This window comes from Dermacentor albipictus, chromosome 6, assembly GCF_038994185.2.
Source record: "Dermacentor albipictus isolate Rhodes 1998 colony chromosome 6, USDA_Dalb.pri_finalv2, whole genome shotgun sequence".
Classification (NCBI taxonomy): domain Eukaryota; kingdom Metazoa; phylum Arthropoda; class Arachnida; order Ixodida; family Ixodidae; genus Dermacentor; species Dermacentor albipictus.
The window spans coordinates 80571184-80598901 of record NC_091826.1 but is presented as its reverse complement, the minus strand read 5'-3'; the positions used below and the strand labels follow the sequence as shown (position 1 = coordinate 80598901).

At 44.8% G+C, this 27718-nt stretch overlaps 1 protein-coding gene and 2 pseudogenes across 10 annotated transcripts in view; 1 reads left to right on the top strand and 2 right to left on the bottom strand.

Moving 5' to 3' along the window:
• Positions 1-27718, top strand: part of LOC139061236 (uncharacterized) — a 170778-nt gene that overhangs the window by 83031 nt on the left and 60029 nt on the right. For 5 of the 10 annotated variants that reach the window (XM_070540929.1, XM_070540925.1, XM_070540922.1 and 2 more), the window contains exon 3: positions 14048-14147. The exons of 2 other annotated variants lie outside the window; for them this stretch is intronic. In XM_070540929.1, the coding sequence (XP_070397030.1) occupies positions 14048-14147 (100 nt within the window). Of the gene's footprint in view, positions 1-12939; positions 13463-14047; positions 14148-18504; positions 18598-27718 lie in introns of those variants that run through there. 3 more of the 10 variants (XM_070540927.1, XM_070540924.1, XR_011515268.1) reach the window with 2 other exon arrangements.
• LOC139061423 (putative nuclease HARBI1) lies at positions 423-5799 on the bottom strand (annotated as a pseudogene).
• Positions 9546-12319, bottom strand: LOC135896401 (piggyBac transposable element-derived protein 3-like; annotated as a pseudogene).

The window sequence follows — 27718 nt, the reverse complement described above, 5'->3', positions numbered from 1 at the left end:
CCTTTCTATGGAGTTGCAGGTCTTGATGTGCACCTTGTTTATCTGATAGGATGACAATACAATGCAATTAGTCAGTTTTCGAATACACACTGTACATCATATTGTGCCAAAGCTTTTCTTCTGTGTAGTTAGCACAGATCTACATTGGATGGCTGCAAATACATTCCATTTCCTGCAAACGATGTAGCACGTTGATAGATTCACATTCGTTCTGTCCAGCCATATTTCATTACTGACCATTATATTGAATGGAGCTGTAATAATCTGGCGCTATATAGGTGATGCCATCTGTGTGCTCTTGGTGCAGCAGCAGATAACAGAGGAACATGTTGCTTATGCGTTACAGCTACTCACTGTAACACACACACTTCAGGTGTATTGCATAGCTTTACAAAAACAGTATGTTATTATGGAGAGAGGTGCTACCTATCATATACACCCCTAAAAAGATTAGGCATTATTTGCCTGCTTTCTGGCAAGTTGGCTCGAACTGGCTCAGCAATGGGGGTCATCAGGAAAGGAGAGCAGGCATAGCCCATGTCCCCAAGCAGCTGACCAGGCACACGGTGCTGTTCGTACATAACACGTACTAAAGAGTTGTCCGATATACGACTCACGGGCAGATCCCAGCCAGCTCGCTACAATGTTGATAAACTGCAGCATTGGTCCAGCAACCGCCTGCAAAAAAACCTAGAGTATGAGTGCAGGAGCAGCATGTTGTCATTGCAACAACTGTAACTACATTTTACTTCCCAGCAAGACAGAAGATAAAAATTTGAAAACAACTGAAGGCTGTCTTACAGAAATTTTCAACTAACGAAATATTTCATGTGGTCCATAATTCTACGCCCTGTTTTTGCCAAGGCACATGTAAATGCGAAATTTGTTGCACAGCTTGTAGTGGTCACGATGGACAGAAGTGTGGTAGCTCATTTCTTACTTTCCCAAATAAAAACGTGTGCATGCCTACATCATATCAGTTGCTTCATAATCAGCAAGCAAAGCTCACGTTGCCGCATATTTGCGCTACATAAGTAAATGGCCTGAGAGCGCTACAGTTTAGACCACACACTCGACTATGTAAAATGCGGTACTCGTACCGTCTCTCCATGAAATACAGCGGGTGAGTGAATATGATGCACATAACATAGTTACGTAAAACAGCATACGAGAATTGTAATATGATGATTAGGACTTTTACTGCTGCTTTTACGTTTGTGCAAAACTAATCGCTTCCGATCCATACACATTGTGAAATAGGGCTTACCTGAACGTTAACAGAAAACACTTCTTTGCGGTTGCGGTAAACTTCTGCGTCATCACCTCTGGGACTCTTGCTGCATACATGTGTACCGTCGATGCAGCTGTTCATTTCGAGGAAGTGGGCGATCTCATGGAAATCTTGCATCACACCTGACAACTTTGAGGCATCCAGGAAGTGTACAACTGCTCGGAACAGGTGCCTTGCAAGAAGGCGCATCATTCTTTTCACCGTGTGACACACCGTGGGCTGGGACACATTAACCAAGTCTCCGCTCACAATTTGAAAAGTTCCAGCGCCGAAAAATATCAGCGCCACATGCAGCTGCTGCATCGGTGTCAGCAGCAGTCCTCGGTTGTCGCTGCTCGCTTCAAGTGACAGAAAGGCTAGCAGCTCACGAACTGTTTCCTTCATGAAGCGACAGCGTGTGATGAACTCATCGTCGTCGAATACCTCCATCGGGTTTGATCTGTCACGCATCCATGGCCATGGCACGGTTTGCATGTAAAATGTGTCACCGAAGACAACATCACAGGCTCTACACGCAAATTCGTATGCACTAATTCTTCTGGCGACATCGCTTCTAAAGCCGCCAGGGCTCCTCAACCTGTCAAGCCCACTTCAAGGTAGCATTGGCCCTGTCTTGACGTTTTCGCACACTTGATCAAGTGAAGGCCGCGAGGAGGCGCTTCAAGTCAAGGGAGGTTTATGATGTGCGTTGGTGCCGAGTTGAGGCGGCCACAAGTCAAGTTTGAGTCAAGGCGCATTTCCGAATGTGGGGGTAAGTGTGGAAAGCCTGACAGGAAAAAGAGTTGGCCATCATCAGTGGGGTGGAATGCTGATAGCCTGATCCTTTACCCGATATTCCGAACTGATGCCACATTACACAATTCCATGATGCTCCGTCACATGTCACATAGTCCACTATCAGCCCAGCATGCTCAGTTAGCATCACCGCTTCCAAGACGATCTTGGATATTAGTGGCGCCTTGACATTGCCCTTAGAGACAAACACACAGAGAATCTGGTGCCAGAAATTTGACAGCGGTCAGGTTCGTGGCAGTTCCTTGCGACCACTAATCCGGGGTCGCAAGGGACTGTTTTGTCAGATTCGGGTGTAAACGGACCAAGGTCTACAAAACCATCAATCTTTCCACCTCCCACAACACCCAAGTTCTCCTAAAGTTTCATTTTATCGATTATGAGCCCTCCATGGCGTTCAAAGTCGCTCTATTTTTTCGTCTTCTTCATGATGCCTGAAAGCACATGTGAATTGAACTCGAAGCTGCTCTCGTACTGCATCTTGTGTTTCTTGAGGCAGCTTCGGCTGGGCAGAGCAAGTATTTTTTCTCTGCAGACGTGTTCGTAAAGTCGAGGACTTTTCATGTGCATGATGATGCACTCGAGTAGTCACTCTGGACTATAACACATGCCATTTGGGGATGCATGCCTTTGTCCTGAGGCAATGCACTGTTTCTGCTTTCGCGTTCATTTTCATGACAGAGCTCGGTCTTACTTTATGTTTCGTTTTCCTGCACCTTTGGTTAATCAAAAGCTTTCTGAGATACTTGCACTTCATACAGCATTTCTCTTCGAGTCCTGACACTCCCTTGCAATACTTGTTCTAGATGGTGTCATTCCACACTGTTAAATTCGCATTCGAAGACGCAAACAGGAACTCTTCCAAAAGTCCGGCCCTTGCGCAAACGCGGATGGCGTCAACATCCTTCAGCAAAGAAGCTGGATCCCCCGAGTTTTCCAGGGCGATCAGAACCCCTCGCACAAACACTTCGCATTTCACCACAGTGCCGACGTTTGTGAAAAGCACAAGCTTTTGTGCATGCAGAACACATGTTTAGGGGCACAGCTAAGCACACACTGTAAGCTACCTTCAACGGTTCTTCGCTGAGAATGTGCTTTCCCCACCAGTTGGATGAACGAACGAGGGCTACACAGCGATCCAGTCCTAAAATTGAATGACGCCATACTGCCGATCAAACACCATAAGTTTTTAGGAGTAACCTTTGACACCAAACTAAACATCCTAGCTCACATAAGAACACTAACGCTTTATTTACTTTAATCTTTAAATATCCTCAAAAGCTTTAGCTCATACATACTAGGGTTCTGACCGAACATGTCCTTTACGTATCTACCGCTCTCTTGTATTCTAGACTACAGCTGCATGGTTTATGGCTTAGCCAGACAGTCTTACATTCAAAGACTTCATTCAGTACATAACCTTGGACTGCAACTGGCAAGATGCTGCCTACCAAACATCGCCTGTCCCTAGTTTATACGTTAAGTGTAATGAACCTCCCTTACAGCAGCGCAGAGCATTGCTCACTTTTTCCTACGTGCTCAGAGTTCAGTCCTCACCACCAACACATGCTACGACATTGTCACACAGTGCAACTCGCGCTTAAGCCCCAACCAGACGTACATGTTGGCACGTGTCCGCACACGCTGCGCTGACACGCCGTCGCGTCGCGCCCGACGAAGGTAGAGGGCGAGCACCCAAACGATGCACGAGTTGCCGCTCGTAAATAAACCGAACATAGTTAGGCCGCTTGTCCTGCGATATGAGGAATATTTTCGGGAGTATGATATTCATCACGAGGTCCTCCAGGTTGCCAAAAAACCACGATTGTCCCCGTGGCACGATTTCACACAGTTATGTGACTGGACAAAACACATTTAACGAACAAAGACACCCTACATGAACACATTATACAAGAATTCCGTGCTCTTTAGGTCAAATATCAAAGTAACACGAAATTCTACTCAGATGGCTCTAAAGCAAAAGAACAAGTCAGTGTAGGGGCCGTAACAGAAAATTGGGAAGCAAGTATTCGTTTACGAAAACATGCCCATTTTCACTGCTGAAGTTTATGCTGTATGGGTTGTAGCTAAAAATGTTATCACTGACAAACACAAAAATACAGTCATACACTGATTCCTCAAGTACACTGAAGGCTCTGCATCTGAAATCTGAGTGTGAACCCCTGCTAGGGGATATATTAAACATGGTCGCGCTTAACAAGTACGGGAAATCAATTCATTTCTGCTGGATACCAAGCCACGTTGGGATACCGGGTAACGAAGCAGCTGATAGATGTGCATCGATGGCAGCGTACAAAGACATAACAAACACAACACTTCCATATAAAGATAGTATCCGTGCGATTAGGAAGGCCTTAACGTCGAAGTGGAAACACAAATGGGGCCATTGTACAGACAACAAGCTACATCTTACTGAGCCCGTACTTGGTGAGTGGAAGTCGTGTAACCACCAGGAGTGATTCTTTGAAGTAGTTTTATGCCGAATACGCATTGGCCACACACACCTCACACATAATTATTTACTATACAACTACAACTACACATACCTTTACATCCTGCTCTAATTTTAGGAGATGATCCGATAGTCCCATTGCCTGATGTGCGTAAATTTCTAGACGACACTGGCTTTTTACACAAAATACAGATTAGCACAGCCTTTCTCCTCTTGAATGGTATCTTAAAACACCTCGTGTTTGGCACAGCGTAGCCTTAGCTGCTTTTGCACCACTAAACTACATTTAAACATTTCTTGGGAAGCACTTTGAGCGTGTGTCGAGCTCAATTCATTATTCTAAATCCTTCCTTAAATACAAACAGTCAAAAGAGCGTCAGCCAGTTGTAGGTAAATGCAGACAGAACAAAACATAACCGGCGTTTGAGTATTGCCAAGTTCAGAGCTGGCTTGATCGCATGCAAGAGCTCTGCACCGGGACCTGACAGAGTCATGTATGACATGATCAAAAACTTGCACACTGACACACAAGTGCAACATCGCCTGATAGCTCTTACAGGTTGCCTGTGCAAGCTTCTTGAAAAAATAGTTAATCGTAGACTCATACATTTCCTTGAACGAAACAATATGCTTGATCCCTATCAGTGTGGCTTCAGAGAAGGCCAGTCTACAACTAATCTTGCGCGCACTGAAGGATATATTCGCGATGCATTTGTACATATACAGGTTTTCTTATCGATATTCCTCGATATGGAGAAGGCGTATGACACACCGTGGCGTTACGGGATCTTACGAGACTTAACGGGAATGGGCATCCATGGCATTTGCTAAACCTAGTAGAAAGCTATTTGTCAAATCGTACCTTCCGCATAAAAATTGGGAATGTATTGTCACGTCCATTTATGCAGGAAACTGCCCATTGGACCACAGATCGCCAGTGAACATCCAAAAGACATCCTATATGGATATTTTGACGTCCGTCATATATTCACAGAAGTCCTGATAATGTACTATGGATGTCCGTAGGATCGTCCGACGGAAAATGCACATCCAATGAACATACATCGTACATCAAAATCGGATATTTGGATGCCCACCGGACATTTGAAGATAACCCATTGGACCACCAACATCCTACAGATGTCCAGCAGAGATCCAAAATGGGACACTCGAAAGTCCCTGGATCATCCATGGGATTGTCCCATGCACACGTAACATTCATGAAACGTCCCACGAACGTCATAATGGGATATTCGGACATCCAAGAGATGTTTAAATGTGGATTATTTTAATTACCTAATCCCGAGTACATCCTAAGGACATTTTTGTGAGGATGTAGGACGCTTCTGAGGCATTTTGTTACCAGTCGTCCAAAGGACATTTGTAAGACATTTGGTTGTGGATTTAGGATATCTACAATATGTCCATATTGATTATAAATTAACATAATAGGGACGTTCGTCATAATGTGCCCTAGCATTAGCAGGCCTGCTGCATTTTACTGAGTTTGACCTGGTATTGTGTTGGCTTGTGGGGCAATGATGAAAAGGAATTGCATGGCTCTTGATGATGCATCCCAACAGTCCAACAAGGTGACCAAACATTTTTGTCATGCAAAAGCTGAAGTACCAGGAGACAGGCCAGGAATACAGCCCACCGCATCTCAAAGCATGCTAAAGAACGCTGCAGTGCAGCTAAGCATTGGGCACATAATTCTGTGCTATAGTAAGCTAATAGATTACATACAACTTAATAAAAATGCATTAAATCAAAACATACAGACATGCAAGCTACACTTTCTTTGTGCTAACAGGAACGAAGCTACAGAACTAAGTTCTGCTGGCTGCTGAATGATTTGACAATCTCGTTAAAATACAGCATTTATTTAAAAAAGAACAGTTGCAGGAACATCACAAGTAGAACTCTCAAATGCACTCAGCAGTTTTCAGTAAAGCGCATCAATGCAAACAAATAAAACTCAGTAATTTCATCACATCAGCTCGGCCATTAGGAGTTATTTATGACGCACCATGGTTAGTAAAAGTGTGCATGAAGTAAAGTGTTTACATATGCGCTTTGAGTAGCAAGAAAATTAAGAATTTGCAGTGGGGCCACTACAGAAGTTATCATGAGGCTTGCTGTAGGCTCACTTCCATGGTCACAAGCCTGTCAATGCAAAATTTGCTGAACAGTTCAGGTATGTTGGGCACTTTAAGTTACCACAGCCTTTCTCTAGGCCATATTCAGTAACTGCACAGACTAACACTATTTATGCTAAACGTGTCACAACTACGTTACGCATTAACAAAATTACTTGAGCAGCAGTCATATATAGACACAAGCAGCTGCTCTATAATCATCTATTTATAGAGCAAATATGCTATGCATTCATAACAAGTTCCAGTGAAGGTCATAGAGCAAACATCGACCTTTTTGTGTAGTGACGAGACCATTTCAGTTGAGATAATATTTTGATATCCACCTCAGCCAGTAAATGAACTTTAAAAGCCCTCTGCAAAGGTGAGGGTTACAAAGGAAGTTAGTCGGAGGCCTACTGCAGGTTGGCTCACTTCAACAATCACAGGCACATAAATGCAATATTTGCTGGAAAGTTCAAAGGTGTCTTAGCCATGAAGGAAGCAACTCCAGACTTTCTGTGGGCCTGCTTCAGTGGTCGCACACGGTAAAGGTATTAAAGATTTGATAGACACACTGGACATTAATAAAATTACTAAAGGGTAACTTAAGCAGTTGCAGACACGAACATTACTGGAGAGTTCACAGTTACAAAAGCAGTTACAAGACACTTGCTTTGGCACAAAACCAAACTGATTTCACAGGTACCAGAAGTTACAAGATACTTGCTGTACTTGAGTAGTCACAAACACAAATTCATCATAAATGTTCACAGGCTCAAAGGCCTCTAAGCAAGTCAATAGAAGCTGAATGCAACCTTACCGTGGTCACAGCCAAACATTGCTGAAGCCATCACAGATACCTTGGCGTCTACACAATTAACTAAAGGCTTGCAGCGTGCTCACTTCAGCAGTCATAGACACAAAAACACATTATGAAGGGCTCTGGCGAGGCAACAGTGCTCCAGGCATTTTTACCATCTCATATATTTTCTATTCTGCATCATTCTTTCACGATGGATTTTAGTGTTCATAGTATTCGTCATCTGTCATCGCCATAATTTTATAACAAGTTAATTTTACGCACTCTACAGCGAATATTTTTAGGCCACTTTACAGCCAAGTCACATCTTCCATAATACATCGTCAACATTAAAACTTGTCATGGCGCTCTTTGGCCAAACCTGGCCCTTGCGCCACAAAAAACCACACATCATCATCATCATCACAAAAACACATTATACGAGTTCACCCGTACCAAAACCTAACAGGATTTGTGTGGGCTTGCTTCAGCAGCCACATGCAAACACAAGTTCATTCTTAAAATTCACGTGTATCAGACAACCTTAATGGAAGTTACCAGAGGCAAAGCGTGGCTGTTCTTCCATGGCAGCAGATACAGATATCTCTGAAAAGATCACAGGTATCTTGGCGACTAAACATTTTACTAAGGCTTGCTGCAGGCTTGCTTAGCAGTCACAGACAATTACATCGCAGTTCACATGTACTAAGAAATTTAGTGGGGCATTTCTGTGGACTTGCTTGAACAGTCACAGAGACAAAACTTAACCCAGAGTTCACAGGTACATTAGCCCATAAGGAAGTTACCACACGCTGGGTGCAGCCTTTCATCCATGGTTGCAGATGCAGAACAGATCACGGTTGCACTACACAATTTACTAGTCATCCTGCAGGATCTGTTCCAGTGGTTGCAGACAAGAAAATTCACTGTTCAAATCAGAGGTACTAAGAAAGCAGATTTCTGTGCACTTGTTTCTGTGCTGATCATCAACGAAGAATAATGTCAACCCAAGATGACACCAGGCTGATGATAGGAACACAGCATGGCTGTAAGGTTTTCAATAAAGACGTGTTAAAAATGTGTACAAAAATTACTGTCCACCATGTGCATGTTAACAACCTGCAACAACCGGCAAAAGTGTTCTTGGGCAGGTAGGATACCCACCTGCGTGCCTCCCTGAAACTTATATTTTCCTTTACTTGAATTGTTACAATTTCCTTTTCCTTATTCCACGATGGGCAGGACCGTGAATACGAAGCGTGCTCCCCATCACAGTTCACAGAGAGAGTTTTGACATGATTCATATAGGTGTCCGTAGGCACTGCATTTCGCACAGGTCTGGTGGCCTCGGCAGTTCTGTGAACTGTGGCCGAATCGCTGGCACTTGAAGCATCGTAGGCGATTTGGGATGTACGGTCTTACTCGGATTTTCACATACCCTGTCTCAATAGTGTCGGGTAAGTTGCTTGAGACAAATGTAAGTATTAGGTGCACGGTATCAGTTTCCTTTCCGTCACGTCTTATTTTAATTCTTTTAACATTGATCACATTCTCATTATTCCAACCCTCTGGAAGTTCAGCTTTAGACAATTCTAGCAGATCAGCATCGGATACAATGCCACGGGTAGTATTCATGTTACGGTGTGGGGTCACTGTGACTGGAACACCCCCAAAAGATACAAGTTTGGACAGTTTTTCATATTGTTTCTGATCGCGGAGCTCTAGGAGAAGATCACCGCTAGCAATTTTCGATGCTTTTTATCTGGGACCGAAAACTTTCGTCGGAGATTTCGAGACTATGAAGGGTGAGATCATTCTCACCATCTTCTCAGGCTTATTAGAGTGGATGACATGAAAGCGGTGGAAGTTCTGTGTACGATTGCCAAAAAACTTAACCTCTTCTAGCCTGAATTTAGCATACTGCATAAAAAAATTATTTTTGCTGTGGCTTTTTATGTTCTGGTTATGAGAAAGTTACACAGCAACTTTTATGCGTGTCGGGGTTTTAGGAAGAAAGTTACAGCTATGTCGCGAAAACGCGACAACAGGTCGTAATGGATCAAAAAATGTTTATTTTCAAACACACTTGAGAGCTCATTTCTTTGAGTTTAGCACATTTGTATCTCAGTTCTTATGAAAAGAAATGAAACAATTTGAACTTTTTTTTATACACAGATGAACTTTGCACTTTGTGCAGAAGGAAACAGGTTGGCCTTTGCAGCCAGGCATCTTGCATCGTTGTCGTTGCTGCGACACTTCAGGCCAGTGGCCAACATTGTCTTGACGGACTTCAGCATTAGGTGTTGGAGCTGCTGGTCCTCTTCTTTTCTTCTTCTCAAGCTCTCCTTCCACGGAAAGAGACGGCCGGCCCCTCTTCTTCATCACGTCCTTGTTTTGATTGCACAGGCAGCTGGCTAGAGAAGCCTTGAACGCTAGAAGATCCAGTTGATGTTTCTTTGGGATTCCTAGAGCATCACAATCCCTCCGGTAGAGCAGCCAGCTGCTCACAACAGCCATGTCCACAAAATGAAAAAAAAATCGCAGGTAGAATTTCTTCGACTTCAGAAAAATTCTGTAGTACGCCATGAGCCCATCGAGAAGGTCGACTCCACCCATAAAAGTGTTGTAAGCCTTCACAATGGCTGGCTGCTCAACTTCACATCTTTCTTTCTTTTTGCGGTCATACCGCTGGCAGCTTCCTAGAGGCTGGGCACTCCCGAATGTGCTAGCAATATTCACTCCCCGGCTGTCGTACCACTTCACTACTCGGACTTCGACCCCTTCAATAGTAGCCTGCCTCTCCACGTGGCTTCCTCTACCGTTCTTCTTCATTTCTGCATCGCTGGGCAGTCGGCATCCAGAAATTCTGTTTGCGCGTGCAGTTCCCATTGCTGGAATACCACGCTGATGCAAATTTACCAGCAGTTTTATGGATGTGAACCAGTTGTCAAAAAAGAGCAAGTAGCTCTTGTTCTCTGGGATGGAGCGCGAAAGCTCGAGCACAACATTAGAGCTTGCTCCAAGGTCAGGTAATCCAGGAACAAGGCGGATGTCCCCTGTGTATATAGAGAAGTCAGAGACAAGTCCGTGGGTGTCGCAAAGTACAAAAATCTTGTAGCCCCACTTGTGAGGCTTGCTAGGGACGTACTGCTTGAGTGAGGAGCGGCCTTTGAACGGCACAATTTGCTCGTCGACCACCAGCATCTGTGACTTTGGAAGGATTTGAAATTTGAGCAGCAGATTGTCAATGAGTGGTCGAATTTTGAAGAGCCTGTCTTTGCCAGCATTTGCTTGTAGGAGATTGTTGTCGTTGAAATGAAGGCTGTTCTTTATCGCTTGCCACCTGTCACGTGACATAACTTCTGCCACTTTTTCTACTCGCATCTCGCGGTTCCAGTACATGCGCGATCGCGGAAGCCTGTATATGGACATATACATTGTGGCCCCAAGAAACTGCTCCAGTTCAGCGCGTGTTAGGCACAATGCTTTGTTGGCATTCTTCTGCACTGCATAGAGATTGGACTGGTCTGTAATCTCCTCAAGAAGCTTGTCGTCAAAAAAATACCGGAAGTACGCAATCGGAGCTTTCGGCTCATCTGGAGGGTCTGGAAGACCGTCTTCCCATTGAGGGTGGCATGTCCGCGGATGGTTCACTTGCTTCCAGAGGAAACTTCTTGCGCTTGACGTTGACGGCTCTTCCGTTTCACCTTCTTCATCTGCAAACAAAAAAAGAAAAAGAAATCACTGCGAGGTCGCAAACCACATTTGAGAAGCCACAAAAACCTTGGCTTGAAAAAATTGGCTGGGGCTTAGCTAAGGGCCTGGATATCTCGAAGCGAAAAGCTGCGGTGATCCGCGATAAACACGCGCTTGCGGCGAACGTCAAACGATGACGCATAGCGCGCGGCAGCGTGCGCCTGTTCTATGGGCAAGCGCGCCTTATATACCCCTCCTTTCAAATGCGCACGGCTGCGGCGAAAGATCAAACGGTGGCGCGGAGAAGCGACGGCGCACATGGGCAGTAGCCTGCGCAGTGCGTGACGTCACTCGTGCTCCGACAAACGCGGTGTTGACTATCGTAGTGAAGCTTTTGGCTTCAAAAGAAAAAGACGCGCCACTGCAATACAACACGAAAGAACGCTGACGGCGTTTCACATTGCAGCCGAATGCAACTCGCCCAACAAACAAAAAATTGCGCACCTGTGTCGCTCCCAGACTGCCCAGATTGATCTGATGGGGCAGCATGTACTGTGTCAGGGCTGTATTCCGAATCGCTGTCGCTGAGGCAGCTATCTTCGCTTTCTTCAACGGGTGGAACCCTGATCCCGTAGAACCTTCTGGTGTCCATCACGAACAAAAAGCACCGAATAACTGCAAAAAACAAAAATTACTAGTTTTTTGACCACATGCCGAGGAAGACGAAGTTGTGCACAAATCGAGACGCTACAGCCTGTTGATGCGAAAACGCGACAAAGCGACACACGCTTGAAAAAACAACTAATCTTCAAAAACAAATTATTTACGTGATCTGCGTGCATTATTCAACCAAGTGCCTATCATGCAAAATTTTTTTATATTCAAAAAACTTACATACCTTGAATGGAGACGGATGTCAATGGATGGATAGTGAGAAATGTTCTTCGTCGGCATCAACTGGAGAAATGGCAGCCGTCAGCTCTTTACTGAATCGACGATAGATGGCGCTGCCTTTTCCACGTGTTGCCAGACATCTGTGGATTCCCTCTGAGCGCAGGGGTAGCGGCTACAGATGTTTTCTTCTGGTGGTGCGGCTTAAAACCGGTATGATGCGAAATCGCGACAACAGGTCATAAGAGGTTAAAGACATCTTCGGTGTGCCCTCGTATCTGAGGGCGGTCAGAAAGTGGGGGGAAAGAAGTTTCCATGAAAATACAAAAATTCTGCAACAGCACCGACCGCCCACCAAAGGAGCCCAACGAGGGGACGCGGCAGAGCTTGTGTACAAGCCTGCACCACGCCAGCCGTACGCTGTCACTATAACCAAATATGGTGTACCCAAGGTAGGATAGCCACACAAGTTTAAGTCTTGCTGCCATGGAGAAAGGAAGTAAATGGAAGAGAGAAGGCAGGAAAGCTCAAAAAGTGGGTGGGTCATTCTGGAGGTGCCATCTACGTAAAGCTGAGGCCAAAGGGGTTTGTTGCCGCTTTCCAAACACCGGGCATTGGCTCAACCCCCAGGATCCCCTTTTCCCCGGACACGGCTACACGCGGGAGGGTCCAACCCTCATGTGCTCGGGTACGAGGTGTCACAACACACCAAACACCTGCTGACACAGACGCCCCTGCGGGGGTGCTGCGAAAGAGAAGCGGCAGGCTACAACCTTGGGCAAATCGGCAATGCCGACCAGACGGCTCTGTATTTTGATATGCCAGTGGTGTACACCGTGAACGAAATGGGTGCCAAGGAGGTGAAGGTGCAATCTGCAGGCTACGAGAAGCAGCGCGCAACTGTTATGCTGTGCTGCACAGCTTATGGACATAAACTCCCTCCTTATATGATATTTAAAAGGAAGACACTGCCTGCTCGAGAAACATTCCCAAGAAATGTCATTGTGCGGGCAAATGAGAACAGGTGGATGACGGGTGCGATGGTGGAGGAGTGGGTTAAGATTGTGTGGTGACGGCGTCCAGGAGCACTTTTGACAAAGAACTCGCTCATCGTCGACTCTTACCATGGGCACTTGACCAACAACGTGAACGCTGCGCTCGCCCAAGCGAACACGGACCTTGCTGTCACACCGAGCGGCATGACGGGCCAGTTGCAGCCACTTGATGTCTGTATCAACAAACTTTCAAGGATCGTCTGCAGAAATATTACACGGACTGGTTGACTGACGAAGACCACATGCTAACGGCAACGGGCCGTATCAAACGTGCATCGCTATCACAGCTGGCGGGCTGGGTAGCTGCAGCGTGGGACAACATCCCAGGTACTTAGATCGTGCGGGCCTTTAAAAAGTGCAGCATATCTAATGTGCTTGACAGTACCGAAGATAGATAGTGCACTGTTTGAAGGTGATAGTGACAAGGAACACAGCGACGATGGCGTTGAATGAGCTCTGCATGTTCAGATTCAATAAGTACTGTTTGCATTTTGTGAATGCTGTTCTCGCTTTCTTTGTTAGGCCTACATTCGAAGTAACATATTTGGGGGGGGGGGGCTTCAGACTTGAGGGGGTTGGTTTAGAATCGGGGTCGGCCTAGATTTAAGTAAATACAGTATCTACAAAGATAAAAGGAATTCTAGTCTCTAGCTAACAGTAAGAAATGTTGCAGTTTTGTTCGAAAAGCGAAGCAGTGATTGCGACAGCAAATTACCAGACAGCTATAATTAATCAGCTACACGTGTTATCGCTAGTGTAAATTTCAGTAAACCTTTGCTTCCTTGTTAAATTAAAGTTGTCGTGCGCAAAGCCACTCATGAACACATCTCACTGACGGTAAACATGCTGTAGGAGCGCTTGCGTGATGAAGCGAGACAGCAGTGACAAGCGATTGCTTCTTGCTGCTTCCAGCTACAATGCGTTTCCAGAGCCAAGTTTACGCGACCTTCGACACTACAGCTGCGCTGTAACAGCGCTCACGGAGCCACAACCCATCACAGCGCATGTTCACGTGAGTGAAATTTCGACAGGGGTGTTTCTACAATTTTTATCACAATAAAAAAAAAATGGCAAGTGTCGACTATATAGCTTCACTAAGAATATAATGCCAATATGGGGATGCAACAGTCTTGTGATCTTGTCCAGTGCGTAGCACTCAGATGTCAGCACATACACTAGCCCAAATGATAGCGAATGCAAGAAGAAAACTGAAGCAGCATAGTTGGTCAACCGTCCTGTGTAAGAGGTGCTGCTATTGAAATACAACTGCTTACAATAGTTCCATTATTCGGAATTTAACAGTCGTTCTCCATTACTCCATTAATATTTGCCATTACTAAAAAATTTAATTATAGGGTTTTACGTGTCAAAACCGCGATCTGATTATGAGGCACGCCATAGCGCCATGGAGGACTCTGGAATAATTTGGACCACCTGGGGTTCCTAACGTTTACCTAAATATAAGTACACAGGTGTTCTCACATTTCACCCTACCGAAATTCGGACGCCATGGCCGGGACTCCATTACTAAAAATGCGACAATGTGTGAAGGTGTAATAGTCTAAAAAAGCATAAACATTTCGATCATTACAGACAGCCGAGATGTACGTAAGCTGGACCTTACCATCATACTAGCATGCATCCAAGAATGTGTAAATAAGCATCAGTTTCATAAGTTGCCCAAAAGTATTTCCAGAAAGCAAGTGTACGGCATTCTTTGGCACAAGCAATATACTAGCCTAAATGTAACGTGAGAATTCACCTTCTTGGCCGGCCAACCATCATGTGCAGAAGGCGCACAGATCGTGGTACAAGTACCTACCAAGGTTTAGTTATTTCAACCTTACATTGTTTCACGAACCCGCTGTAGTTGCTCTGTGGCTATGGTGTTAGGCTGCTGAGCACGAGGTCGCGAAATCAAATCCCGGCCACGGCGGCCGCATTTCGATGGGGGCAAAATGCGAAAACACCCGTGTGCTTAGATTTAGGTGCACGTTAAAGAACCCCAGGTGGTCCAAATTTCCAGAGTCCTCCACTACGGCATGCCTCATAATCAGAAAGTTGTTTTGGCACATAAAACCCCATAATTTACATTGTTTTACGATTGCGCTCACAATTGTGTGGTTACTACGCAAAGGAAACTCAAACAGCAGACGAAGCTTAAGCTACACGCTGAACTAGCGAAGTTGCGTGACAGAAAGTTAACTACAGTCAACAGAGAAATGTTCGGCATTAATAAATATATGACAGCGTGCAAACGAGCAATAGTCTAATAAGTTGCGTAAATGTTTTGATCGTAACAGACAGCCGAGACGTAAGCTTGACCTCACAATCATACTAGCATGTACCCAACATCGTGAAAAGCAGCAGTTCACAAGAAGTCGCCCAACAGTTCCTTTGATCCCAGAAACGAACGTGTATGGAATCGTTTGACAGAAACGCATGGGAAAATTTCGACCTCTCTCGCAGTCACGGTTATGCAAATGAAACTTAAAATGCAGACGAAACTAATCAGTGAGGGCTAGTGCATGAAACAAATTTAGCAGTCAACAAAGATTGACAAACGTTCCCCATTACTAATACGGAACAATACTGCCATGTGTGAACGAGCTATAGTCTAAGTAGTGTAAATGTCGATTGTTACAAGAAGCTGAGACCTAAGCTTGATCTTATTACCATCATAATAGCATACATCCGACCATATGCATATAGGCAGCAGCCTAACAAGTCGCACAAAAGTTTCGTTATTTTGAAAAATGTGCATGGCACTGTTTGGCACATGTGTATATATATATATATATATATATATATATATATATATATATATATATATATATATATATATATATATAATCAGCAGCAGCAGCCTACTTTATGCCCTCTGCAGGACGATGCAGTAAAAAAAATTGATGGGTCAAATTGGTTTGAACCAATTGGAATTTCGCCACAGTTGGAGGGCACCAATTACATTCAATTAGTCAACCAGTTAACAGATATGGTCATCCACTTGAAACTAACTGGTGCCCAACTTGTCGTCCAGTTGAAGCAACATGGTGCCCAATTGGTTAACCAGTTAAACCCACACGTCACCCATTTGAGGCTAAATGGTGCTTATACAACTTGAGCTAAATGGTACGCAACAGGTCAACCAGTTGATGCAAACTAGTCTCCTACGTTTTACAGTTAAACACACATGGTCATCCAATTGAAGCTAACTGGTGGCAAGCATGTAACGTGGACCTAGGTGCACATGCATGAAATAAAAACCATGCAAAGGAGGTACTTGTTGCTTAGAATAATTACATTTAACAATATTGTGATGGGGCACCAAGTAGGTGAAAAGTATGGCATTGTTCATTAAGACTATTTACAGATGGAATAGAAGTGGTGCCAATGGCAGGATACTAGAAATTGCATGCAACACCCTTGCGACATTCTTCTACTCCTCAAAGGAATTGGCTTGTAACATCTAATCTCACAGCTGGCGGAGCACAGCCTTCGCATAAGCTAATTACACAAGGAGGTGGCAGTAAAGTAGCATTGTTGGCATTGTTCACAACAGCTTACAGCTTCAACAATGAGAATGACCAAAAGCGGCAACCTCTTTTTTTTTTTGCATGTGGTGTACATAAAATGATAAATTATACTGTCCTAAATTAAACTTTATACATTTTCGATTGCTACAGAAGGCAACCATCAGAACTACAGAACAAAAACAAAATTTCATGCACAGTAGACTCAGTAGTCGAGCAGATAGTGAACTATATTACTAAATAAGCGAACTATATTAGAGATGCATAAAAATGACAACAGGACTGTTCTAAAGGCTTCATTTATTTGCCAACTACAAATACCTGGTGTGAAAGACTTTCATACTAACAATACTTCTTAAAATCTGACTCTTCTCCACCAACACATAAAGATAATAAAAAATCTGGTCAGCATACAAATACTTTGCTGTCATATCAGGGTCATTAAAAATATAAAATTGTGTAATACTGTGCAGAAGATAATGAAAGATGACTAGATTAGGTAGGTAATTCATTCAGCAATGAAGTTGTAAACAGCTGTTCCGACCTAAGGCTCAACAGTAAAGTCAGAAGTATGTAGTAGTAGTAAATAAATAAATTAGCACTGAAACAGATTATGAATCAGTATGACTAGGTAAACTGATATGGCTGCTTAATGACAGATGCATTAAATAAAATATTACTGCTAAAACAGAACATGAATCACTATTGCAATGATTATTGCAAACACTTGCAACAACCAATCAAATGAATTAATTTACTAATGCTGTAATTCATTCTCATGGGAAGTATGGCTTCCTTATTTGATTGACAATATTTTAAAATAAATTTCCACAGCAGAAGCCTGCTGCACTCGGTCATGGCTTGCTTGAGGGTCAACGTTGTCCTTTTCCCCCCAAAATGTTGAAAGATGCACAAGGGCAGGAAAGCTTCAAATTTGTGCTCATCACGCAGCAAAATGGTGGTGCTGCCCTGGCAGTACATTATGAATACACCTGTGTTGTAGCTATAACAGATAATAGTGTGGCAACAGAAAACAGCACTTTGGGAGTAGCGCCAAGAGCGCATGCATGCAGAACAATGTGATTTATCTTCGAGAGTATTGCAGCTAATAAAAATTTAGTTGTTGGTTGGGACGCATGATGCTCACTCGTCTTGCTCTGCCGAGCAGCGCATTCCAACTATAGCAAGAGGGCTGCACGCTTGTTGCAAAAATGGTATTCTCATGGACTTTTCCACAAAATATGCAAACTATTCTCATAACTGCACCATAAAAAGTACACGAAGAAGTTTCCTGTTGCAGTAATGCAGTAGTGGAAGTGACTTTTGGTGTTTTGAAACAGCTTTTGGGACAAGAAAAGACAGCACTAGCAGCGACACCACTGCACACCCATGTTCACGCGCCGCTATCAGTGGCTTAAAGACTGAAAATTATCTTGGCTTGCTCACTTCGGTGACATACACAGTTTTTGGAACCATTACAGCCAATTCAGTCTGCAGTCGACCTGGAGGTAACAGAAATCTTGGGAGCCTAGATGCAGATGTGGTGTGATGGTAGATATGAGAAGCAGGCACTTCACACATTATGTGTTGGTCTTTCTTTCTTGCTGCAGCACTTCCATTAATGTTAACTAATTAAAAAGAACTGAAAGTAAGGAAGCTGATGCTGCGCATCATATTTAGTGATTGCGTGCTGCTAAACTATACTCACTTAAAGAGGGATCTCTCTGAAGATTAGAGCTGCATGTTGTTCTCAAACTACAGAAAAATTTAGAAGCTTTCCAAAATTTGTCACCGAACATGCAGAACAGCACTTTACCATTTTGCCATCCTCTCAAGGTCTGCCAGCTTCTCAACCACAAAATGGTTCAGCCGCTTGAGTGCAGCGGGAAAAAGGTGTTCAGGGACAACCTGGTGCTGCAGTCATTGTGTGTAAGTCTAAAACAGAAAAATTCATAAGGTCTCACTAGCTGGCAGCGAGAGACAATTTTTAAATGAGTATAAAGACTAAGGCTATCCACTTACCGTGCATCACTTCCAGCTTCGAAGGTGTCGGCGGTGCCATTGCAGGCCGATCTGGATACCGAGGACACCGCTTACCTGCCAGACAGAAATGAACTATTCACCATAATGTTGCAACTTTTAGTTATTAAAGATGCTACAATAAGCTTTAATGCACAATTATGCACCTTGTAATGAGCGTTTTTCAACTGGTCCTTAGGCCAAATGCACAGCAGGAAATCTATTACAAAGAGAAAATCCTTCTGGTGGCCTTGGATGTGGCTCCAAGCTTGTGCATTAATCTCCAAACCACAGCCAATGTCCACCTGCTATGCAATGCAATGTCCACCTGTTATCCTTTCTTGCACAATTGGCTGGTGGTGGTAGTGGAGGCATCGGCTGTTGGATTCTCTCAAAGCTTTCGTTAGCGTGTGGTTCATCAGTGATAGAATCATCAAGTGACCTCATATGGCATGGCTACTGTGGCTACTGTGGCCATATGGCTACTGTGGCCATATGAGTGACCTCATATGGCCACAGTAGCCTGCATTATCAACATGAGATATGGCTTATTAAAAACAGCAGAATGCCGTTACTTCAAGACAGCATGGCATCACCCATTGTTCAAAATTTTATATATGAAATAGCATTAGGACAATGTTAATATATTTAAATTTTAAGAAAATCATGTTTTAAACAATCTAGCTAAACATGGTGCATTTATAATAACAGTATGTCGCAGCCCCAAAAGTATGGCAAGCTGAATTCCATACCTTTGTTGTTGTCGCGCATCATCACCATTTTCTTTTGGAGTCTCATGTTTATCTGCCTGGAGGTCCTTTGCCTCCTGCTCGAGGGTTCTGTTCTTGGGTCGAAGTTCTTCCATCTTTCTCTCTTCTTTTTTTTTATTATGTCCTCTAGCCGCTGTACCTTCTCATGGAGATTAAAAACACGGCGGTCACCAATATCGTCCACTTTTTCCTCTTGTAGTTTCTGCAAAGAGGCCTCCACCTCTCGTTGCCGGATGTCGCTTGTTTTCTTTTTCAGTATTCGAAGAAGTTCATGCTTCAGTCCCGGTTGCTTTCTTGCAGGGCGCTGCACGCAAAACCATAAAATCTCTTGCAAATCTACTTTAAGAGATACAATCCATAAGCATTGATACAGCACTGAGTAAACAGATACCTCTGGCAGAACATCATCATCTTCCCACCCATCATTTGGCGAATATGCCATTCGCTCGAAGTGAATCCTCCGACGGTTCTCGCTGTCAATTTCGAAGTCTTCCTCAGATTCTGGAATGTATTGAGAGAAAATAACTTCATTATGAATTAATGAATGTACGGTGTTTATTGGTGCAAGGGCCAGGTATGGCCAAAGAGCGTCAAGCCAGTGTTGATGAGTTTGCAGTGGAGTTATGATTTGTATGAAGCTCATGTGACGTGGCTGTAAAGGGGCGTTAAAAGATGGTCGCTCTAATGTGCATAAAGTCTATGTGTAATAAATTATGGCAATGACAAAAGACGTGTACTATGAGCATTAAGGTGCATTGCGAAATAATGATACCATATCAAAAATTTATAAGATTCTAAAATTCACTAGAGCACCACGGCCTCGTTAGAGCCCTTGAGACAAGGGCCTAGAGGCATGTGCTACACAAAACAACTATCACAACGACATTCTCTGGGAAGAGGATGCACTACGAATTTAATGGGCTTATAACATGTAGGACAACATCATTTAAGAAAATTTAGGACTACTCTGGTGTTAAAAAACGGTTCTTTACCAAGAAACATAGCTGGGTGAAGAGGGACGCAATAATGATACGCAAGAGGAAAATGTTTTTTCTTTCATATTCGGCTTTCCAACACTCCAAGAGGACGGTCAGCCTCTCATCACATCGACCACAGGTTGGCGGTTCATTTCCAGTAAGCAGAAAATTGTGGGTACCAAATGTGCACCCTATTCTGAGGCGACAGAATAGGACGTCTGTTCACCGAGATTTTGTTAGGGGGGGCCAAAATCCTAACTGTGGCTTTATAATGTGCAGTTTATTATTTGTTTCTGCGTTCCACATGCGTTGCCAGGGTTGTCGCACTTTCTTTCTTAAGAAAGACTTCAGAGCTGTAACAGGGACAGCAGCCGTAGGAAAAGTGGTTAGTGATGTGGCCATTTCGTCAGCTAGTACATTACCCTCGATGGATCTATAGCCAGGTACCCAGCATATCATTACGTGCCTATGTGATAGATGAATGTTGCATAAGAGTGAGTAAAGTTCAATGAAAACAGGATTTGTATGCTTTTGTAGAGAAATTAATGCGTTTACAAGACTTAGCGTGTCTGTAAATACTATTGTTCTGTCGAGTTATAATTTATTTATATGTTTTACTGCAGACAGTACTGCATAGGCTTCTGCAGTGAAGATACTTGTTAACGGGTTCAATACCTCAGATTTAGAAAAAGAGGGACCAACAGCAGCATAAAATACACCAGTATGTGATTTTGACGCATCTGTGTAGAATTCTGAGCACGAGTACTTCGATTGAAGTTCACGGCAATGCAGAGCGATTTTGAGGTCAGGTGCGTGCTTTGTGACCTCTACAAAGGACACGTCACAGTCTATCACCTGCCACTCCCAGGGCGGTAATAGCTTAGCTGGAGGTATTAGGCGATGTTCAAGAACTGGGACATCTATTTCTTTGCTAAGTTCTCTTGCACGTAGTGACAAAGGAAGTCTCATGGAGGGTCTATTACAAAAAAGTGTTTCGCAGGTAAAGTAATTTACAGTTGTGAAACACGGATGTTCTTTATTAGAGCGCACGTTGAGAAAATATGTGAAGCTGTATGTTCGCTGAAAATGGAGTGACCACTCGTCTGACTCTACATATAGACTTTCAACAGGGCTTGTTCTAAATGTGCCAGTGGCCAGGCGGATACCCAGATGGCGAACGGGGTCTAACATCTTTAGCGCGCTCGGTGCAGCAGAGTGATATACTACAGCGCCATAATCTATTCGGGATCGAACTAGGCTCCTGTAAAGATTCAAAAGGCACTTCCTGTTGCTACCCCATGTTGTCTGGGATAGGATTTTAAGTAAGTTCATTGTTTTTAGACACTTTGCCCTACGACATTTTATGTGTGAAATGAAAGTAAGCCTGGAGTCAAGTATAACACCTTGAAATTTGTGCTCTTTGTTGACAGGAATTTGTTCCAGAGAATGTTTTCTTTGACTTTGAGGGTGATTATTTCTTTTTCTTTTTTCCAGTTCAGACAGGAGCGTGAGTAGGCTGGATGGTCACCACTGCAGTTCACACAGTGAGGTGTGCCACTGCAGTTGTTGGAGGTGTGGCCCAGGACTCCACACTTTGCACAAGTTATTTCACCACGGCAGCTTTGCGAGCCATGGCCAAACCTCCGACATAGGAAACACTGTCTAGGGTTGGGGATATATGGTCAGACACTTAACCTGATATATCCTGTTTCGATGGTTTCTGGCAGTATGCTGGATGCAAATGTTACGACATGATGCTTGGTGGGGATTTCCTTGTTGTCTCGTCTAAGTATAATACGTTTTACATTGGTGACATTTCGTTCTTTCCACCCTTCCAGGAGTTCAGCTTTTGTCAAATCTTGGAGGTCTGCCTCTGACACGACTCCTCGTGAGCTATTCATTGTTCTGTGTTGTATAACAGAAATTGGTATGGTACCAAATGTCACAAGACTGCCAAGCTTCTTGTAGGGATGTTTCTAAGGGATCTCAAGAAGAAGGTCTCTGCTAGCCATTTTCATTACTTTATAACCTGATCCTATGGCTTCGGTTAAAGATCTTGCAGCTATAAAAGGGGAAATGAATCTGGCATGTTTTTCAGAGTTCCAGCTGTGTACAACATGGTATTTCAGATAGGTCTCTCTTGTTCTGTTGAAGCATGTGGTTAGGTCATCGGTGCATCCCCTCTTTCGAGGGTGACAATCAAGTATGCGGGAGGAGGAGGAGGAAAAAATTTATTTGCTCTAATCGGGTAGAAATTGGCGGTGGCAGATGTGGTTGGCCATCTTCACGGTCTTCTTCCCGATCTGCGCAGGGTCGACGCCCCTATTCCAGGGCACCACTGAGGGTGGCAACTCGGCGAGCGTGCCTTACTAGTCCATGCTGGACTTTCGGGTCGCTGCTGGAGAGCACCCTCTCCCACTGCTCCGCACTCGGGTCTTTTATTTGAAGGAATTGTTGATTCTGAACGCATTCCCATGTAATGTGATATAAGGTGGGCTTGGCGCCGCACCAGGGGCAAATGTCTCTATACTGGGTGGGAAACATCTTGCTTAATGTGTTTAGGTTTGGATATGTTCCTGTTTGCAGCCTCCTCCAAGAGGTTGCTTCATGCTGATTTAGGCTGTTGTGGGGTGGAGGGTATTTGATTCGGACCCCCTTTTAGTAATTCAAAATGTCTGAGTAGCTTGGGTTGACTGGTATGGGTTCCTCAGGGTCGGTGCTTGTGGCCACTCAGTTTGTGTGCTCTCAAGCTGCCTTGTCCGCCCTTAGGTTCCCTTCTATTCCAGCGTGTCCCGGTACCCAGAAAATTGTATGCCTGACTTTGTTGTTAGCCCTGCAGGAGCGGAGCATGTGAAGCGTTCTGCGTCCTATTCTGCCGTTCATGTAATTCCGACACGTAGTTTGCGAGTCGGTGAGTATTGTTAAAGACCTTTCGGATCGGTAGCCCTCCACTGCCGCTAGAGCTACGGCTATTTCCTCAGCTTCCGTTACCGAGCAGTCCTTCATTGACGCGCTGATCTCTTTGTAGTCCTGGCTTATTACTATCGCAGCTGTCTTTACTATGTTTGTGCCTCTTTGCTTGGTGTATACTGCAGCATCTGTGTATACTACTGTTGTGTTTTTTGTGGCCAGGTACTTTTCGACGTATTTCGCCTTTGCGTCCCTTCGCGCCGTGTGGAGGTTTGGGTCCATGTTTTTGGGTAGGGGACTAACAGTGTATGTTTTCCGATATTCATCAGGAATCCCCTCCGTTCTTTGGGTTTCTTTGATTGATTCCGCGAAGCCTAGCCTTATTAGCAGTTCCCTTCCTGTTTTGGTCTGCAGGAGTCTCATGAGCTGTGCGATACTTTGGGCTTTTAGTTCTTCGAAGGTGTTGCTTAAACCAAGTGCCATTAGTTTCTCTGTCGATGTATTGTTCGGCAGGTGAAGTGCTGTTTTGTACGCTTTGCGTAAAATTGTGTCCGCTTCTTGTATTTCCTGTTTGGTGCAGTTAAAGTACGGGAGTGAGTATGCGACCCTGCTGACCACCAGGTTGCCAACCAGCTTAAGTGTGTCTCCTTCTTTCATCCCATATCTCTTTTGTGACACCCGCGTGATAATGCGTGCTATTTGGGTTGTTGACTGCTTGAGTGTTTTCAGCATGTGGGTGCAGCGCTGGTTGGATTGCACCCACATTCCAAGGATCCTGATTTGTTGGCTTTCCGGTATCGGCTGCCCCTTTAGCCATATGTTAAGGCTTTCTTTGCTTTTCTTGCCCCGTGTAATTCTCAGAAGCTCGGATTTCTCCGTGGAGCACTCAAGGCCTCTTTCCCGGACGTATTCTTCCACGCAAGTGGCTGCTTCTTGCAGATAGCTTTCTTTTTGGCACAGCGAGCCTTTAGTGGCCCAGATGGTGATGTCATCTGCATAAATGGCGTGTTTTATGCCTTCGATTTTGCTTAGTTTATGCCCTAGGCCAATCATTGCGATGTTAAAGAGTATTGGGGAAATTACTGAACCTTGGGGTGTCCCCTTGTTTGGTGTGGCGAATTTTTGCGATCGTATCTCTCCCAAACCTATTGTTGCTGTTCTATTGGAGAGGAAGGCTTTGACGTATCCGTGTACTTTCTTCCCGCCGTCTATGCTGTTAAGGCCTTCCAGGATTGCCGCGTGGCTTACATGGTCAAAAGCTCCTTTTATGTCTAGTGCCATTAAAATGTGTTCTCCTTTGTATGGTATGTTGCTGAGAACCTCATGTTTAATTTGGAGAAGTACATCCTGTGTCGAAAGCTTGGATCGGAAACCGAACATACTATGGGGGTATAGCTCGTTTTCCTCCATGCAATGTTGTAGTCTTTTTGTTACTATCCTCTCATATAATTTGCCTAAGCACGATGTGAGGGAGATTGGTCGTAAGTTTGTTACCTGTAGCTTTTTACCTGGTTTGGGAATCATTACAATCTTGGCGTGTTTCCATTCCTCTGGTACCGTTTCCGCAGCCCAGTGTTTGTTGAGGAAGGCGGTGAGTTGTTCCACCTGTTCGTCCCCTAGGTTTCAAATAAGTGAATTTCTGATTTTGTCTGCGCCCGCTGCTGTATTCTTTTTTACGCTTCTTATGGCCGCGTACACCTCTTCTTTTGTGATTGGCCTGTCCAGCAGCTCGTTTTCTTTCCCTTTGTATTGTTGTGTGTAGGCCGCCGGGTGGTCATGTACGAAACATTTGACTCTGACCTGCTCTAGCAGTTCAGAGTCCGGTCCCTCGAATTGGTGTACCAGGCGGTGTATGGCCTTATTATTTTCAGATTTTGTTTTTGTTGGGTCCAGGAGCGCCTTGAGTATGTGCCATGTTTTTGCCATGCTAAGCGTTCCGTTTAGGGACTCGCTAAACTGTTGCCAGTTTTGCCTAGTCAGCTGAGCCGCATACTCCTCCGCCACCTTGGTTATCTCTGCGATTTTCTTCTTGAGCTTCCTGTTTAGCCTTTGTTTTTTCCATCTTTTAGTGAGCCCGCGTCTTGCCTCCTATAGCTTGAGTAGTCGCGAGTCCACCTCAGGTATTTCCTCTGTTCTTTCTATTTCTTTGGTGTACTTGTCGAGCACCTCCCTGAGCTTGTTTCCCCAGCCTTCTAGGGACTTGATGTTTCCCTCTATAGTTTTGCATTCCTTCCTGAAGGCATTCCAATCTGTCACCTTGGTGGTGCCAATTTTGCGTTTTATTCTTCCGGTTGCCAATTGCGTTTTTAGGATGTAGTGATCGCTGCCCAGATTCTCCAGCAGGTTTTCCCATACCGCCTTGTCTGTTCCCCGGATGTATGTCAGGTCGGGGCATGTGTTGGAGCTTACGCTGTTACCTAGTCTGGTTGGCGTACTGTCGTCTGTTATGAGGGTGCAGCCGTACATATCTGCTGCTTCCTTAACTTGCATGCCTTTCTTGTCTCGTTTTTTGTAACCCCAGGTCAGATCTTTGGCGTTGAAATCTCCTACAATCACTAGGACGTTTGTTTTGGCTAATTTGCTCGCTCCTGCAAAAAGTTTGCAGAAGTCGGCCTCTTTTTGACTCGGTGGACTATAGAGATTTATGACAAAGACACTGCTGTCTTTTCTTTTCTTTTTTGGAATGATTTCGACAATACCGTGGTCTATGTCTGTGTCGGCTATGCTGTCGTGTGCTATGGCGGTGAAGGATTTACTGATTAGTATTGCTGTGCGTTCTTTTTCATAGCACGTGTAGCCTTTTAGCGTTGTTGTAGTTTTCCCTTTCTCCTGTAGTGCTATGATATCTGGTGGTGTGAGTTGCATGTTTATGTGCTGTAGGAGTTGCCCTTGTTTTTTGCGATAGCCCCTGCAATTCCATTGCCAAATTTCTATTGTTTCGTATCTGGCCATGATAAGTCCTCGGTGTTAGACGCGTTGTAGTTTTCGAGGCCCTGTCTTCTTAGGTTGAATTTGTCTTTAGCTTGTTGCGAGATTTGTTGTTTGCGTTGGTTTCGGATCTCCTGATCCATTATTGCCATTTTCTGTTCTATTGCATTTGTTTTCTCTTGTATAAACGTCATAAATTTTCTCATTTGGTCTTCGAAAGATTCTGGTTGCTGTGGTTGTTGTTGTGGTGGAGTCTGCAGTCTAGGGGGACTACCTGTCCTTTGATCCTGCAGGGCTTTAATTAGCTCCTCCAACCGTCGTTCTATGCGTTTGCGATATGCTTCGTTTTCCTTTCTAAGATTTTTAATTTCCTCTCCATTATTATTATCTTTCCCCGAGTGCGGAGGTGGTGTTTTGGGTGGTCCCCAGCTCATCTTAGCGTTATCTTGGGTCTTCTTAATATGTTGTTGTCCCTTGTGTTGCTGCTGCCCCCTCGTGGGCGGAGGCTGCAGTGGTGGGAAGGAGCTGTCCCTGGCTGGGTCTCTCGCCTGGCTCCTCGACTGGCTCCTCGACTGGCTCCTGGCTCGGCTCCTCGAGCGGCTCCGGCTGGCTCGATCGCCCTCCGAGCTCAGCCATCTGGGTCGGCGCCTGCGGCTGCGGCTTTGGCCTCGGCGTTGTTGCTGCTGCTGATGCGGTTGTTGGCGGCCGCGGAGCTCCTTGGTGTCCTTGAGGCGCCGCTGGCAGTCCCTGGTTCTGGTTAGGTGGGCTCCTCCGCATACCAGTCACTTCGGTTGGCATTGGTGCCCCTCTGGGGGGCTAGTTGCTCCGCACTGGCGGCAGATTCTCGTTCCCGGCTTTGGGCACACGTCCGAGCGGTGTCCTTGCTCGCCGCATACAAAGCATACTTGTCTAATTGGTCTGTAGGGGTGGGTCTTGTACTCGCATGCCCCAAAAATGACGTATTTGGGGATGAAAGGGCCGTCGAAAGTGACGAGTGCAGTCGCCGACTTGCCCAGCATTCTGGCGCTCAAGATCTCCACTCCTTGGGTGTGTAGGCGCAACTTGGATTCGAGTAGGTCCACCGCGATTCCCGGGGGTAGCCCGTGAATAACGGCTCTTTTGATGTCTTCAGGCAGCGCCACGTAGGCGTTCACGTCGTAATTTTGCCCGTCAAAGTTGAGGCAGTTGATCTTCCTGATTGTGCCGGCTGCTTCCTCGTCCGAGGCGCTTGCGATGATGATGTTGGAACCTGGCCGGAGTCTCACCAGGAACTTGTCCTCTCCGAATTTTCGGCCACACGCTTCCACGAAGCCCAACTTGGGGACACTGCAGCACTTAACGGGTAAGGCTGCAGGCGCCAACCGTACATTGCCACTATAACCTAATATATTATACCCAAGGGAGGGCACATACACAAGGTTAACCCTAGCCGCCTAGGAAAATTAG